This window comes from Leucoraja erinacea, chromosome 1 (genome assembly GCF_028641065.1).
Source record: "Leucoraja erinacea ecotype New England chromosome 1, Leri_hhj_1, whole genome shotgun sequence".
In the NCBI taxonomy this organism is placed as follows: domain Eukaryota; kingdom Metazoa; phylum Chordata; class Chondrichthyes; order Rajiformes; family Rajidae; genus Leucoraja; species Leucoraja erinaceus.
Genome location: NC_073377.1, coordinates 133692539 through 133706308, shown reverse-complemented (window position 1 = coordinate 133706308; position 13770 = coordinate 133692539). Strand labels below are relative to the sequence as shown.

Here is a 13770-nt window from a genome sequence, read left to right as displayed (position 1 = left end):
AGGTAACAGGACCCAAGAGGCTCATCACTCAGCCTTTGACAACTTTAAGTAACAGTAGCTATTTAGTTGAGTTTCTTATCAATAGTAACCCCAAGACGTTTATGGTGGAGGGTTGGTGAGAGTAGAGGGTTATACTTTGTGGTGGTTTATTGCCATGAATGTGGCACAAAAGATACTTGCCACTTCCTCACATTTGGTCTTGTTGCATGCATCATTTGCTGAGGAGTTACAAATCGAATTGAACATTGCATTCAAGGTGAGAGGGGCAAGATTAAACAGGAACCTGAGAGGCAACATTTACAAAGGGTGGTGGCCACAGGAAGTAGTTGAGGTATGTATTATAACAGCATTTAAAATACATGTGGAAGGTACATGGATAGGAAAGATTGAGGGCTATGGGCAAACATGAGGAAATGGGACATTATGGTTGGCATGGACGTAGGACCAAAGGGCCTGTTCCCATGCTGTATGACTATTGATGAACATACTTGAAGGCTATTGAAGGAAATGGCAATGGTTGCATCTAAATTACTATTCTGAATGAAGTCCTTCAGTAACACTCATTTATCCAAGAGTGAGGCACACTAAAAACGTCCACCAATCCCTGAAATCTGAACACTTACTTTCTTTCCTTGTATGCTTATTTCAACACAATGTGTGATCTGTAGCACTCTGGGTGAGTGGATAATCAGCCATGATCATATTGAATGGCTTGAAGGGCCGTATGGCCTACTCCTGCACCTATTATCTATTAATGCACCAATTTTCTGTGTACAATAAGTTCATTAAGGAAACAAACACCAAATTCATATTAATAGTGCAGTTCTATTTTTTTTTAATAACATTTTGAAATCACAAGTCTTTAGTTACCAGCTTTTAAAAAAGTTCCAAAGTAGCCTTTCTAAATTCCTCATGCATTCCTCTGCATAATTATTGGCATTTACAACAAATATAAGTGTATTTAAGTTAAACTCTTTATGTATTCACTGCAATTTAGCTTGGAATTAAGTAGATTTTCAAGCACTTTGATTTATCCCTTAATACTCTAATTCAGAATGTTCTAAAACAATGCAATTTTATGCATTGCATGACAGAACTGGAGCATCATGGTAAAGAAAGAACTAAGCAACAGGCTGCACAATACAGCTAAATGATCATTTACATTTCTTTCACAATACATTAGACAAAAATTGGGTTCGGTGTCCAAATCATGATTTATTTTTAGAATAAAGGATTGAAGTTTTGTTAAGTCATTAGATTTTATCCTGTAATATACAGTTTGTGAAACAAATAATGAAAACCTTTACCCTTTTTTTACTCTAATAGTGGTCATTTTGTATTACTGGATTTAAAAAAAGGATTGAATAGCTGGAAAATAGTTATTCCCAATAACCAATTCAGACATTTCAAGTATTTCCAGTGGACTGCCAGCATGCAAGTCCAAATATTACTGTTGGCAGTACCTGCAGTTAAATGAAATTCCCATTTTAGCAGATTGATCTATTTATTTTTAAAAACAAAGGCTTGTCACATTGTTGACAATAACCTTTCAACACTGGAACAGTTAAAAATGCTGTTTATTGTTAAGATGACCACTTAGCAGCTGCCAATTGATGTGACATGTGTAGTGAAATTTGACAACCTCTAATGATCCTAATGTAATAAGCAGACCACGAGGAGATGGGAAATAAATCAGATTTGCAGCCAGTTGAGGGTATTATCTACTGTATTACAATGGACATATGCTTAGTTGCAGTCATTTGGCATGGCAACAGGTCCTTCAGTCCAGCAAGACATGTTTACCATCATGCATTGATCCTACAATAATTTGTTTTGTTTATTCTGCCCACATTTCTGTTTCATCCAGATTCCATCACTTGTCCACATACAAAGGGCAATTTAGTGACCAATTACCTGCCGACCTGCACATCTTTGGACTATTGGGGAAACGAGAACATCATAAATAAATCTGCCTGGTCACAAGACTGTTTACTTTTGCACGCATAGTACCAGAGGTCACAATGAACTCAGCTCTATCAGTGCCACCCAAACCTAGTCCATACCCCAGCACTCCGTACACGGTTGAATAACGAATAACACTTGCCTATTTTTGTTAAATTACACAAATGACACAATCATTAGCACTTAAATAATTAAAATTATATGTTCCAACCATCTTAAATGCAATAATTATCTTGAACAGTTTACATTGGGATAATCGTAGTTCAGAATAAGGTGTTTGCTTGCACTCAACCGGAACAAAAATTAGAGAATAGTTTATGAGGTAAATTTGTTGCTTTCATAGTCAACCATGGGGCACAAAGGGACAAAATCGCAGGTAAATCATAATATTGCATAACGCAACAAAGCTAGGTATTTGTTTATTGCACGGCTAAAATGCTGATCAAGGATCATGGACAACAAATTAAACAAGAATCATATAAATGCATTGCTTCAAAGAAACAGAATTTAGACATTTCACTGGCACTTTAATCAGGGTTTGTCACTTGAGCGTGTTATTCTCATTCAACAAAGAGTGTGCAGTGGACTTGAAAGATGGCAAGCTTCAACTGATCACTTCCAGCAACAAATTAAAAGGAGTCATCAATCCAGTTGATCAAGAAAGCTAAATTCACAAATAAGTGACAAATGATCAGAAGGGTAATGAAATGATGGTAAACGATTAGGACCAATCTGTTCTTCTGTGGGCAAGTTGAGTAATCTATTCACAGCAAATGCGTGTTGGGAATACCAAATGTAATCCAATGTATGGCAGCTCTCACCAGAGGGCCGTATTTTCCATGTTGTGAAGGGAGGTTCAGATTGCCCGTCCTCACTCAACAGTTTATAGGCACTGTTCAGATTGAGACTGGACTTTGTAAATTGTTTGTAAACGTCCTCAGTGGGCTCTGCATTAAAGTCTCCACACACAATAAGGGGAGTACCAGCCCCTGTTATGTTTTCCAGATTTTGAAGCAGATCACAGCCTTGTGACGAACGAAACCGCTCCCAGCCACTGCAAGCTTTCAGGTGTGTAACAGCAATGCAAAATATTCTGCTGGTTTCAATACACCGGAGGGTTTGGATAATGGCCACTTGATTGGTCTGCAACAACTTGGCTACCAGTCTCAATGAGACACTGTCAATCAATTCAAACCTCTCTCGCAGGAAAAAGAGAGCACATCCATCTGGTCCGTTGTTATGTTCGACATCCAAACAAGGAGATAATGGTTTAGGAAAGAAAGTCGAATGATAACCTAAACCGCTGAGAACTGGCTGGAAGGTGTCAAAGTAATGATCCACTTCTTGAAGACACAGTATATCTGGACAGTAGGTTAGAATTTCCTCCAGGATCAGGTATTTACGCTCTGACCAGTTCAAAGCTTCTCTTGGACATTTGATAAAGTTATCCTTCCATTCTCCCAGAGCTGCACCAGAATTAGAATTAAAATATTTTAGTAACAATGAAATGGAAAAGAACGAATTGCATTTAATGAACGGCAAGGATAGCCACAGGAAGAAAAAAAAAGTACAGTGGGAAGAACTGAATTGACTTGTATATTGCATTTTATCCAAGTCATGGTTCAGGTATGGTCTTCCACCATGGTGAAACCTTTCATGCACATTAAAAAGTGTGCAATGAGCATATAGAAAGTATTTATCCCCAGGATATGACACTGGACCAGTTAAAGTGCCTAAAAAGGTCATGGTTTGGGCATAACATTTGAAATAAAACCATTTAAAAGCATATTTTATGCACTACAGCAAAGATAGCAAGTAAGTCTCAACCATGGGCTCTTTTTCCATATATTGTGAACATCCTTTTTTTAATATTGTTGTTGCAGAAACAAGCAGAGATTCAGGATAGCTTGCCTTCCTTTTCAAAATTAGCAGCGATGGGCGAATTGGAAAGTAGATGCGTTCTAATAATGATTAATGCATTCTAGGGCCATTTTGTAAAGAGACATTATGAAAGAGTTTTCTACAGAACAAACCTTGTGCAAGAATATTCCACTGAAGGACCTTGATTGGACGGCAGTCACCTGCTTGACTGCTATTCTTTAGATAAAAAAAATCCCGCTGAAGTCTGGGTGGACGATTTTCAAGGACCTTTTGACATTCTTTAAGGAGCTCGTTTGGGTCTGTTGGATCAACTGGTTCCAAGTCTGTCTCAACAACAAATTCCTGGGACTGTGGAATACCATTATCACTGATAGTTGGAGCAAGAGTACTGTACAACCTGTTGGTACTGGTTCCCATGGAGCAAACTACAGGGGAGAGAAAAATAACTTCATTACCTAAAACACCAATACAATACAATTTAACATTATACATCGCAACAATCTTATTGATGCAACAATCTTATATCAAACAAGAGGACATGACTTCAGAATTAAGGGACAGAAGTTTAGGGGTAATATGAGGGGGAACTTCTTTACTCAGAGAGTGGTAGCGGTGTGGAATGAGCTTCCAGTGGAAGTGGTGGAGGATAGTTCATTGGTATCATTTAAAAATAAATTGGATAGGCATATGGATGAGAAGGGAATGGAGGGTTATGGTATGAGTGCAGGCAGGTGGGACTAAGGGGAAAAAAAATTTGTTCGGCACGGACTTGTAGGGCCGAGATGGCCTGTTTCCGTGCTGTAATTGTTATATGGTTATATGGTATGGCGCACACTATTCAAGGGAATATTGTTTCTATATTTTATGCTTTTATAAACTTTAGTTATACTTCTTACCCCCAACATGTAGGGGGGAATGAAGAAAAAAATAATAAACAGAGAATAAGAGGTGGTGGGTTTCTTAAATGTGTGAGCAGAGAGACAGAGGGGTGTAAAATTAGGGTAGAAGCAATAGGAGCAAGGTGAAAAGTAAAAGTGGCAGGCAGACAAATCCAGGGCAAAAATCAAAAAGGGCCACTTTTCAAAATAACCATATAACAATTACAGCACGGAAACAGGCCATCTCGACCCTTCTAGTCCGTGCCGAACACATAATCTCCCCTAGTCCCATATACCTGCGCTCAGACCATAACCCTCCATTCCCTTCCATATAACTATCCAATTTATTTTTAAATGATAAAAACGAACCTGCCTCCACCACCTTCACTGGAAGCTCATTCCACACAGCTACCACTCTCTGAGTAAAGAAGTTCCCCCTCATGTTACCCCTAAACTTCAGTCCCTTAATTCTCAAGTCATGTCATAATTCTCAAGTCATGTCATAATTAATAATCAAGTCATGTCATGTCTCAACATCATTGTATAAGGGGTAAGAGTGTTGTAAAAATAAGCCTGAAGGCTTTGTGTCTCAATGCAAGGATCATTCGTAATAAGGTGGATGAGTTGAATGTGCAGATAGCTATTAATGACTATGATATAGTTGGGATCACGGAGACATGGCTCCAGGGTGACCAAGGCTGGGAGCTGAACATCCAGGGATATTCAATATTCAAGAGGGATAGACAGAAGGAAAAGGATGTGGGGTAGCGTTGCTGGTTAGAGAGGAGATTAACACAATAGATAGGAAGGACATTAGCTTGGAGGATGTGGAATCGATATGGGTAGAGCTGCGAAACACTAGGGGCAGAAAACGCTAGTGGGAGTTGTGTACAGGCCACCTAACAGTAGTAGTGGAGTTGGGGATGGCATCAAACAGGAAATTAGAAATGCGTGCAACAAAGGAAAAACAGTTATAAGGGTGACTTCAATCTACATATAGATTGGGTGAATCAAATTGGCAGGGGTGCTGAGGAAAAGGATTTCTTGGAATGTATGCGGGATAGTTTTCTCAACATGTAGAGGAACCAACGAGAGAGCAGGCAATTCTAGACTGGGTATTGAGTAATGAGGAAGGGTTAGTTAGCAGCCTTGTTGTGCGTGGCCCCTTGGGCAAGAGTGACCATAATATAGTTGAGTTCTTCATTAGGATGGAGAGTGACATCATTAATTCAGAAACAAGGGTTCTGAACTTAAAGAAAGGTATCTGAGGGTATGAGTAGTGAATTGGCCAAGATAGACTGGCAATTGATTCTTAAAGGGTTGACGGTGTGCAATGGAAGGCATTTAAAGACTGCATGGATGAACTACTACAATTGTTCATCCCAGTTTGGCAAAAGAATAAATCAGGGAAGGTAGTACATCCGTGGATAACAAGGGAAATCAGGGATAGTATCAAAACAAAAGATGAAGCATACAAATTAGCCAGAAAAAGCAGCCTACCAGAGGACTGGGAGAAATTCAGTGCAGCAGAGGAGGACAAAGGGCTTAATTAGGAAAGGGAAAATAGATTATGAAAGAAAACTGGCAGGGAACATAAAAATTGATTGCAAAAGCTTTTATAGATATGTGAAGAGAAAAAGATTAGTTAAAACAAATGAAGCTCCTTTGCAGTCAGAAACAGGTGAATTGATCATGGGGAACAAGGACATGGCTGACCAATTGAACAACTACTTTGGTTCTGTCTTCACTAAGGAAGACATAAATAATCTGCTGGAAATAGCAGGGGTCCGGGGGTCAAAGGAGATGGAGGAACTGAGTGAAATCCAGGTTAGCCGGGAAGTGGTGTTAGGTAAATTGAATGGATTAAAGGCCGATAAATCCCCAGGGCCAGATAGGCTGCATCCCAGAGTACTTAAGGAAGTAGCCCCAGAAATAGTGGATGCATTAGTGATAATTTTTCAAAACTCTTTAGATTTTGGAGTAGTTCGTGAGGATTGGAGGGTAGCTAATGTAACCCCACTTTTTAAAAAGGGGGGGAGAGAGAAAACGGGGAATTACAGACCAGTTAGTCTAACATCAGTAGTGGGGGAAACTGCTAGTCAGTTATTAAAGATGGGGTAGCAGCACATTTGGAAAGTGGTGAAATCATTGGACAAAGTCAGCATGGATTTACGAAAGGTAAATCATGTCTGACGAATCTTATAGAATTTTTCAAGGATGTAACTAGTAGAGTGGATAAGGGAGAACCAGTGGATGTGTTATATCTGGGCTTTCAGAAGGCTTTCGACAAGGTCCCACATAAGAGATTAGTATACAAACTTAAAGCACACGGTATTGGGGGTTCAGTATTGATGTGGATAGAGAACTGGCTGACAAACAGGAAGCAAAGAGGAGGAGTAAACGGGTCCTTTTCACAATGGCAGGCAGTGACTAGTGGAGTACCGCAAGGGCTCAGTGCTGGGACCCCAGCTATTTACAGTATATATTAATGATTTGGACGAGGGAATTGAATGCAACATCTCCAAGTTTGCGGATGACACGAAGCTGGGGGGCAGTGTTAGCTGTGAGGAGGATGCTAGGAGGCTGCAAGTTGACTTGGATAGGCTGGGTGAGTGGGCAAATGCATGGCAGATGAAGCATAATGTGGATAAATGTGAGGTTATCCACTTTGGTGGCAAAAACAGGAAAGTAGACTCTTATCTGAATGGTGGCCGATTAGGAAAAGGGGTGATGCAACGAGACCTGGGTGTCATGATACACCAGTCATTGAAAGTAGGTATGCAGGTGCAGCAGGCAGTGACAAAAGCGAATGGTATGTTAGCATTCATAGGAAAAGGATTTGAGTATAGGAGCAGGGAGGTTCTACTGCAGTTGTACAGAGTCTTGGTGAGACCACACCTGGAGTATTGCGTACAGTTTTGGTCTCCTAATCTGAGGAAACACATTCTTGCCATAGAAGGAGTACAGAGAAGGTTCACCAGACTGATTACTGGGATGTCAGGACTTTCATATGAATAAAGACTGGATAGACTCGGCTTGTACGCGCTAGACCATCTCCCCGCCACCCCCTATCAGTCTGAAGAAGGGTTTCGGCCCGAAACGTTACCCATTTCCTTCGCTCCATAGATGCTGCTGCACCCGCTGAGTTTCTCCAGCATTTTTGTGTACCTTCGATTTTCCAGCATCTGCAGTTCCTTCTTGAACAGATTACATCAACATCGGATGCACAGAGGAGAACTTAAATGGATGCGTTTCCTTCCCCTTTGCCAACAGACGCCAAGGTCAACTGTAGCACTGACCTAACAGCTGTTCAACTGTTACTATTCTGTTATTTTTTCTGGTTGAAATGTAGCAATATCCAACTTAAGGAGCTGCCTTAAACATAAAAATAACTACATTTTGCTTCTCTTGTTTAGGGAACTATATCTCTGCATTATCAGGAAATAATGCAGAGAATCAGATCCCATTTCAGAACCATCTTCCTCTCTGCGTTCACCCCATTCAAACATACAAGGTTCAAACGAAATTTCGTTCCTGCAGTCACAACAGCAAAAAAAAACCAAATCACACAATTAACACAATTCCACACAAACATCCATCACAATGAATCTCCACACCTCACTGTGATGGAAGGCAAACGTCTTATCTCTTCCCTGTTCTCTGTTCTTTATTCTTCTCCCGCAGTCAAGCAGTCAAACTGCTGCATCGAGCTGATTGAGACCCTTGATGTTAGAGCCCCCGCCGGGCGATGGCAAGTCCCCCGGCCGTTTAAGCCGGACCGGGCGATGCAAGGCCCTGCTCCGGGTCGATTTAAACCCCTTGATTCGGGCGGGTGAAGTTGCCATTGCAGGAGCACCGAAAAGCAGTCTCCCACCAGGGACCCGCAAGTTCCCGATGTTACCATCCACAGGGCCTGAAGTCTGGTTGCAGCTGCGCGACCCCACAGCGCTCCACGCTCTGAAGTCGGGTGCAGCCGCAGCGCCACCACAGCCTCCAGTCAGCCAGCTCCGCAAGAGTGAGTTCGCAGGCTCTGCGACTGGAGCCCCAGGTCGATTCAGATTGGAGGCCGCCAGCTCCACGATGTAAGGCCCTAACGATAATGGAGCCTCGACAGGGAAAGGTCACGTCCCCGTTTAGGGAAGTGATTTAAACGTCCCCGCCCCCCCACATATACACAGCTAAAAATAAAGTAAAACTAAAACCAAAAACATACACCCAACAGGACAAAAAGAAAGAAGACAGATGGACTGCAGTCGAGCCGCTGCCACAAGCCTGTTCCGTGACCAACATCTTCAGTGCTGTGCTTTTTATCATTGCCTGCTAGGATCATAAAGCACCAATTCTATTCCCCACCCAGTGAATGAAAAAGTTCAAGGCTCTCATAGTCTGTTTTAAATTATATCCCTTTCTTTCCAATCAGCGGCTCCCCAAATTTCATCAGGGTGAACAGAATAATTTCTACGTTTCACTTAACTACTGCAATGATGATGCACTTCAATACTTCACACTATTTCCTTTGCTCTAATTTAGTAACAATGCAGCATTGCAACATGAGACCAAGTATGAACTTTGGTACATTTTCAACCAGCCAACAGAATTCTTATCCAACCACAATGGGTTTTTTTTAAAATCTGATGGTAAACAGCAAATTATTAATTAGAACAAGCACATGCATACAAAATTACTACCTAACCTAATTCCATTAGCATGAAATGTTTCAGACATTGTATTTTGATACCTCCATGCAAGAAATATCTTATTGCAAATCAGTATTCTAAGGGTGCCAAGAGTTAATGAAAATTTTATATCTACGGAAACATGCTGAAAGCAGCAAGAAATATGCACAACATACTCTCCACCCCACCCCCACCCACATGTATAAAGTACTTGGAAATGTGCAAACATTTTACCAAACCTCAGGTTTGTAAGCTGAACCTTGCATTCTTCCCCAGGGCATGCTTTACTGTAATAGGTGAAGGAACATTATTAATGTTCTGCTTTTCTTCGCCCTAACAAATTAGGTGGAGAAAATGGCAGCTCTTCCAATTTTATATTCCATTTACCTCATAACTAAAATATCATATTTTCAGAAGTACAGTTGCTCCCCAGGTTACAATTGACCTAATTTACAGAAATCTGAAATGTTGGTAGACTAATTGGTTAGAGAATTAAATAAGATTAATATAAATAGCTGCTTGGTGAACTCGGTGGTCAGAGGGCCTGTTTTCCTGCTGTGTGAATCTTTGATCGTTTGAAATTAGGAACAATTACTCACACCATTGCTTGAGGAGGCAAGTTTGAGGTGGAACACGAGGTGGACTCACAGCAAACCTTTTTAACAAATCTATTTAAAAATAGGCTCACTATCCTACGATCCTTCAATTTGAATTGGGACCAAACCTGAATAAACTTTTCTTAATAAAAAATGAATGCATTTGATTTTCTAGAACAATCCCATAAAATGCCAACTCCAAAGGTTTTTCAATTATGACACACCACTTTTTGTGAATTCTGACGTGTTCTATCTAATGATCATGGAAATAACCTGTAAAATACACGGGGAACAGATCCAATGCCATCTGAAATGAGATACACAAAGCCAAATGGATTCAGGAATTTCATAAAATGCAAAAATCCATCACATTCACATTAACTCTGGAGTATGGTGTACAGTTTTGGTCACCTAATTATAGGAAGGATGTCAACAAAATAGAGAGAGTACAGAGGAGATTTACTAGAATGTTGCCTGGGGTTTCAGCAACTAAGTTACAGAGAAAGGTTGAACAAGTTAGGGCTTTATTCTTTGGAGCGCAGAAGGTTAAGGGGGGACTTGATAGAGGTTTTTAAAATGATGAGAGGGATAGACAGAGTTGACGTGGAAAAGCTTTTCCCACTGAGAGTAGGGAAGATTCAAACAAGGGGACATGACATGAGAATTAAGGGACTGAAGTTTAGGGGTAACATGAGGGGGAACTTCTTTACTCAGAGAGTGGTAGCTGTGTGGAATGAGCTTCCAGTGAAGGTGGTGGAGGCAGGTTCGTTTTTATCATTTAAAAATAAATTGGATAGTTATATGGATGGGAAGGGAATGGAGGGTTATGGTCTGAGCGCAGGTATATGGGACTAGGGGAGATTATGTGTTCGGCACGGACTAGAAGGGTCGAGATGGCCTGTTTCCGTGCTGTAATTGTTATATGGTTATTATATGGTTATTAACAGCATATTTTCCATCATCCAAATTTATGCTACTCAAACAACTGCATGTTGCTCAAGTGGGAGTGGCACAGATCAAACAGTGCCCTCTATAATGTTTGGCCATTTTTATACCTTTTGGTTTCACCATGTAGAAATTACAGCCCCCCATTTCAGGGCACAATGTTTGGGACACATGGCTTCACAGGTGTTTATAAGAGAACTTTCCTCCAGTCTTTCCATCACCTTTGGAAACTTTTATTGCTGTTTATCAACATGAGGACCAAAGATGTGCCAATGAAAGTCAAATAAGCCATTATGAGAGTGAGAAACAAGAATAAAACTGTTAATAGACATCATCCAACCCTTAGGCTTACCAAAATCAACTGTTTGGAACATTATTAAGAAAAAAGAGCACTGGTGAGCTTACTAATCACAAAGGGACTGGCAGCCCAAGGAAGACCTCCACAGCTGATGAGAAGAATTCTCTCAAAAATAAAGAAAAATACCCAAACACCTGTCCGACAGATCAGAAACACTCGTCAGGAGTCAGATGTGGATTTGTGATAAGGGGGAAGTCATTTAAGACTGAGGTGAGAAAAAACGTTTACCCAGAGATTTGTGAATTTATGGAATTCCCTGCCACAGAGGGCAGTGGAGGCCAAGTCACTGGATGGATTTAAGAGAGATAGAGCTCTAGGGGCTAGTGGAGTCAAGGGATATGGGGAGAAGGCAAGCACGGGTTATTGATAGGGGACGATCAGCCATGATCACAATGAATGGCTCGAAGGGCCGAATGGCCTCCTCCTGCACCTATTTTCTATGTTTCTACGTAAACACTTAGCCAAACCCAAAAAAAACAAAAACATGTCAAAATAACGGACACGCTGCTGACAGGGCAGCCGACTCGCAGCGCCCCCACCGACTGAAAAAATCACTGCACTAAATAACATGGCAGGCAGCAATTCTCATTGAATGCAAAGAAAAGTTACACAATACATCATGATCAGCCTAGTAGAGTTTTCATAGGCATTCTTAAGTGATCTAAACAAAGTCTATCAATATCAATCTGAAGTCGGGTCCCAACAGTCAGTTGTGACAGGGACAAAGTCCTCCACAGCCACTTTTCTGAGTTTCTCCCGCACTTTGTTTTATACTCTGATTTCATACTTCTCTGTTTAAACAAACAAAATTGCAAATCCGCTTCTGATTTGTTTACTTTATTTGATTTAGATTTATGTGGTTCATTTGATTTAGATTATGAGGCTGGGTGGCTGTGAAGAGGATGTTAGGAGGTTGCAGGGTGACCTGGACAGGTTGAGTGAGTGGGCAGATGCAGTATAATATAGATAAATGTGAGGTTATCCACTTTGGCGGCAAAAACAAGGGGGCAGATTATTATCTCAATGGGGTTAGGCAAGGGGAAGAGGCTAGTGGAGTTAAGGGATATGGGGAGAAGGTAGGCACGAATTATTGATAGGGGACGATCAGCCATGATCACAATGAATGGCGGTGCTGGCTCGAAGGGCCGAATGGCCTCCTCCTGCACCTATTTTCTATGTTTCTATGAAACTTAAGAATAAGGAGCAAGCCATTTAGAACGGAGGCGAGGAAACACTTTTTCTCACAGAGAGTTGTGAGTGTGGAATTCTCTGCCTCAGAGGGCGGTGGAGGCAGGTTCTCTGGATGCTTTCAAGAGAGAGCTAGATAGGGCTTTTAAAAATAGCGGAGTCAGGGGATATGGGGAGAAGGCAGGAACGGGGTACTGATTGGGGATGATCTGCCATGATCACATTAAATGGCAGTGCTGGCTCGAAGGGCCAAATGACCTACTCCTGCACCTATTGTCTATTGAAACATTAAGGCAAAACCTTACCTGCCCTAAGCTACAAAGCTCCAAGATCTCAACACAGTAATACAGGCGGCTGGGGAGACGGTGCAGACTAGCGGCAGCAGCCTGGCCTGGACGGCGATGTGGGCTGGGTAGAATGTCACACCCTGGCCTGGAAGCAGCCAGGGGTGACGTTAGCAGCCTGGCTTGCAAGAGGCCAGGGAGGTAGTGCAGCACTGGAGTGGAGGGTAGTATTTAAGGCTTTATTGTATTCGGATAAAGGGGAGAATGAGGGCCAGGACAGTTTACTGTTCTGGATGTCAGATGTGGGAGGTCATGGAGTCTGAGTGCCCTCCAGACGTCCATATCTGCACCAGGTGCGTCGAGATGGGGCTCCTAAGGGACTGTGTTAGGAACCTGGAACAGCAACTCGATGACCTCTGTCTGCTCAGGGAGAGCGAGGAGGTCATAGAAAGGAGTTACAGGGAGGTGGTCACTCCAAGACCACGGGAGACAGAAAACTGGGTCACAGTTAGGAATGGTAACAGGCAGAGGCAGGGACTGGTGAGTACCCCGGTGGCTGTACACCTTGAAAATAAGTACTCATGTTTGAGTAAGGATGGGGGAGACAGCCTACCTGGGGGCAGCGACAGCGGCCGGGCCTCTGGCACAAAGATCGGTCCTGTTACTCAGAAGGATAATGAAGAGAAGAGGAGGGCAATTGTAATATAGGACTATAGTCAGGGGATCGGATAGGCGATTCTGTGGACGCAGACAGGAGACCCGGATGGTAGTTTGCCTCCCTGGTGCCAGGGTCAGGGATGTGCCTGAACGTGTCCAAGAAATCCTGAAATGGGAGGGAGAGGAGCCTGAGGTTGTGGTACATATAGGTACCAACGACATAGGTAAAAAAAGAGAAGAGGTCCTGAAAAAAGAATTTAGGGGGTTAGGTAGAGTTAAGGAGAAGGACTGCAAAGGTAACAATCTCAGGATTACTGCCTGTGCCACGCGACAGTGAGAGTAGGA

General features: G+C 42.0%; 1 protein-coding gene across 2 annotated transcripts in view; it reads right to left on the bottom strand.

Annotated features, from left to right (window-relative positions):
* Positions 1 to 2474: 2474 nt before the first annotated feature.
* Positions 2475 to 13770, bottom strand: part of nocta (nocturnin a) — a 29302-nt gene continuing 18006 nt past the window's right edge. For both annotated transcript variants that reach the window (XM_055643404.1, XM_055643412.1), the window contains 2 exons: positions 3996 to 4268; positions 2475 to 3428 (listed from right to left, as the gene is read on the bottom strand). In XM_055643404.1, coding sequence (XP_055499379.1) covers positions 2605 to 3428; positions 3996 to 4268 — 1097 coding nt within the window. In that variant the 3' untranslated portion in view covers positions 2475 to 2604. The remainder of the gene's footprint in view (positions 3429 to 3995; positions 4269 to 13770) is intronic.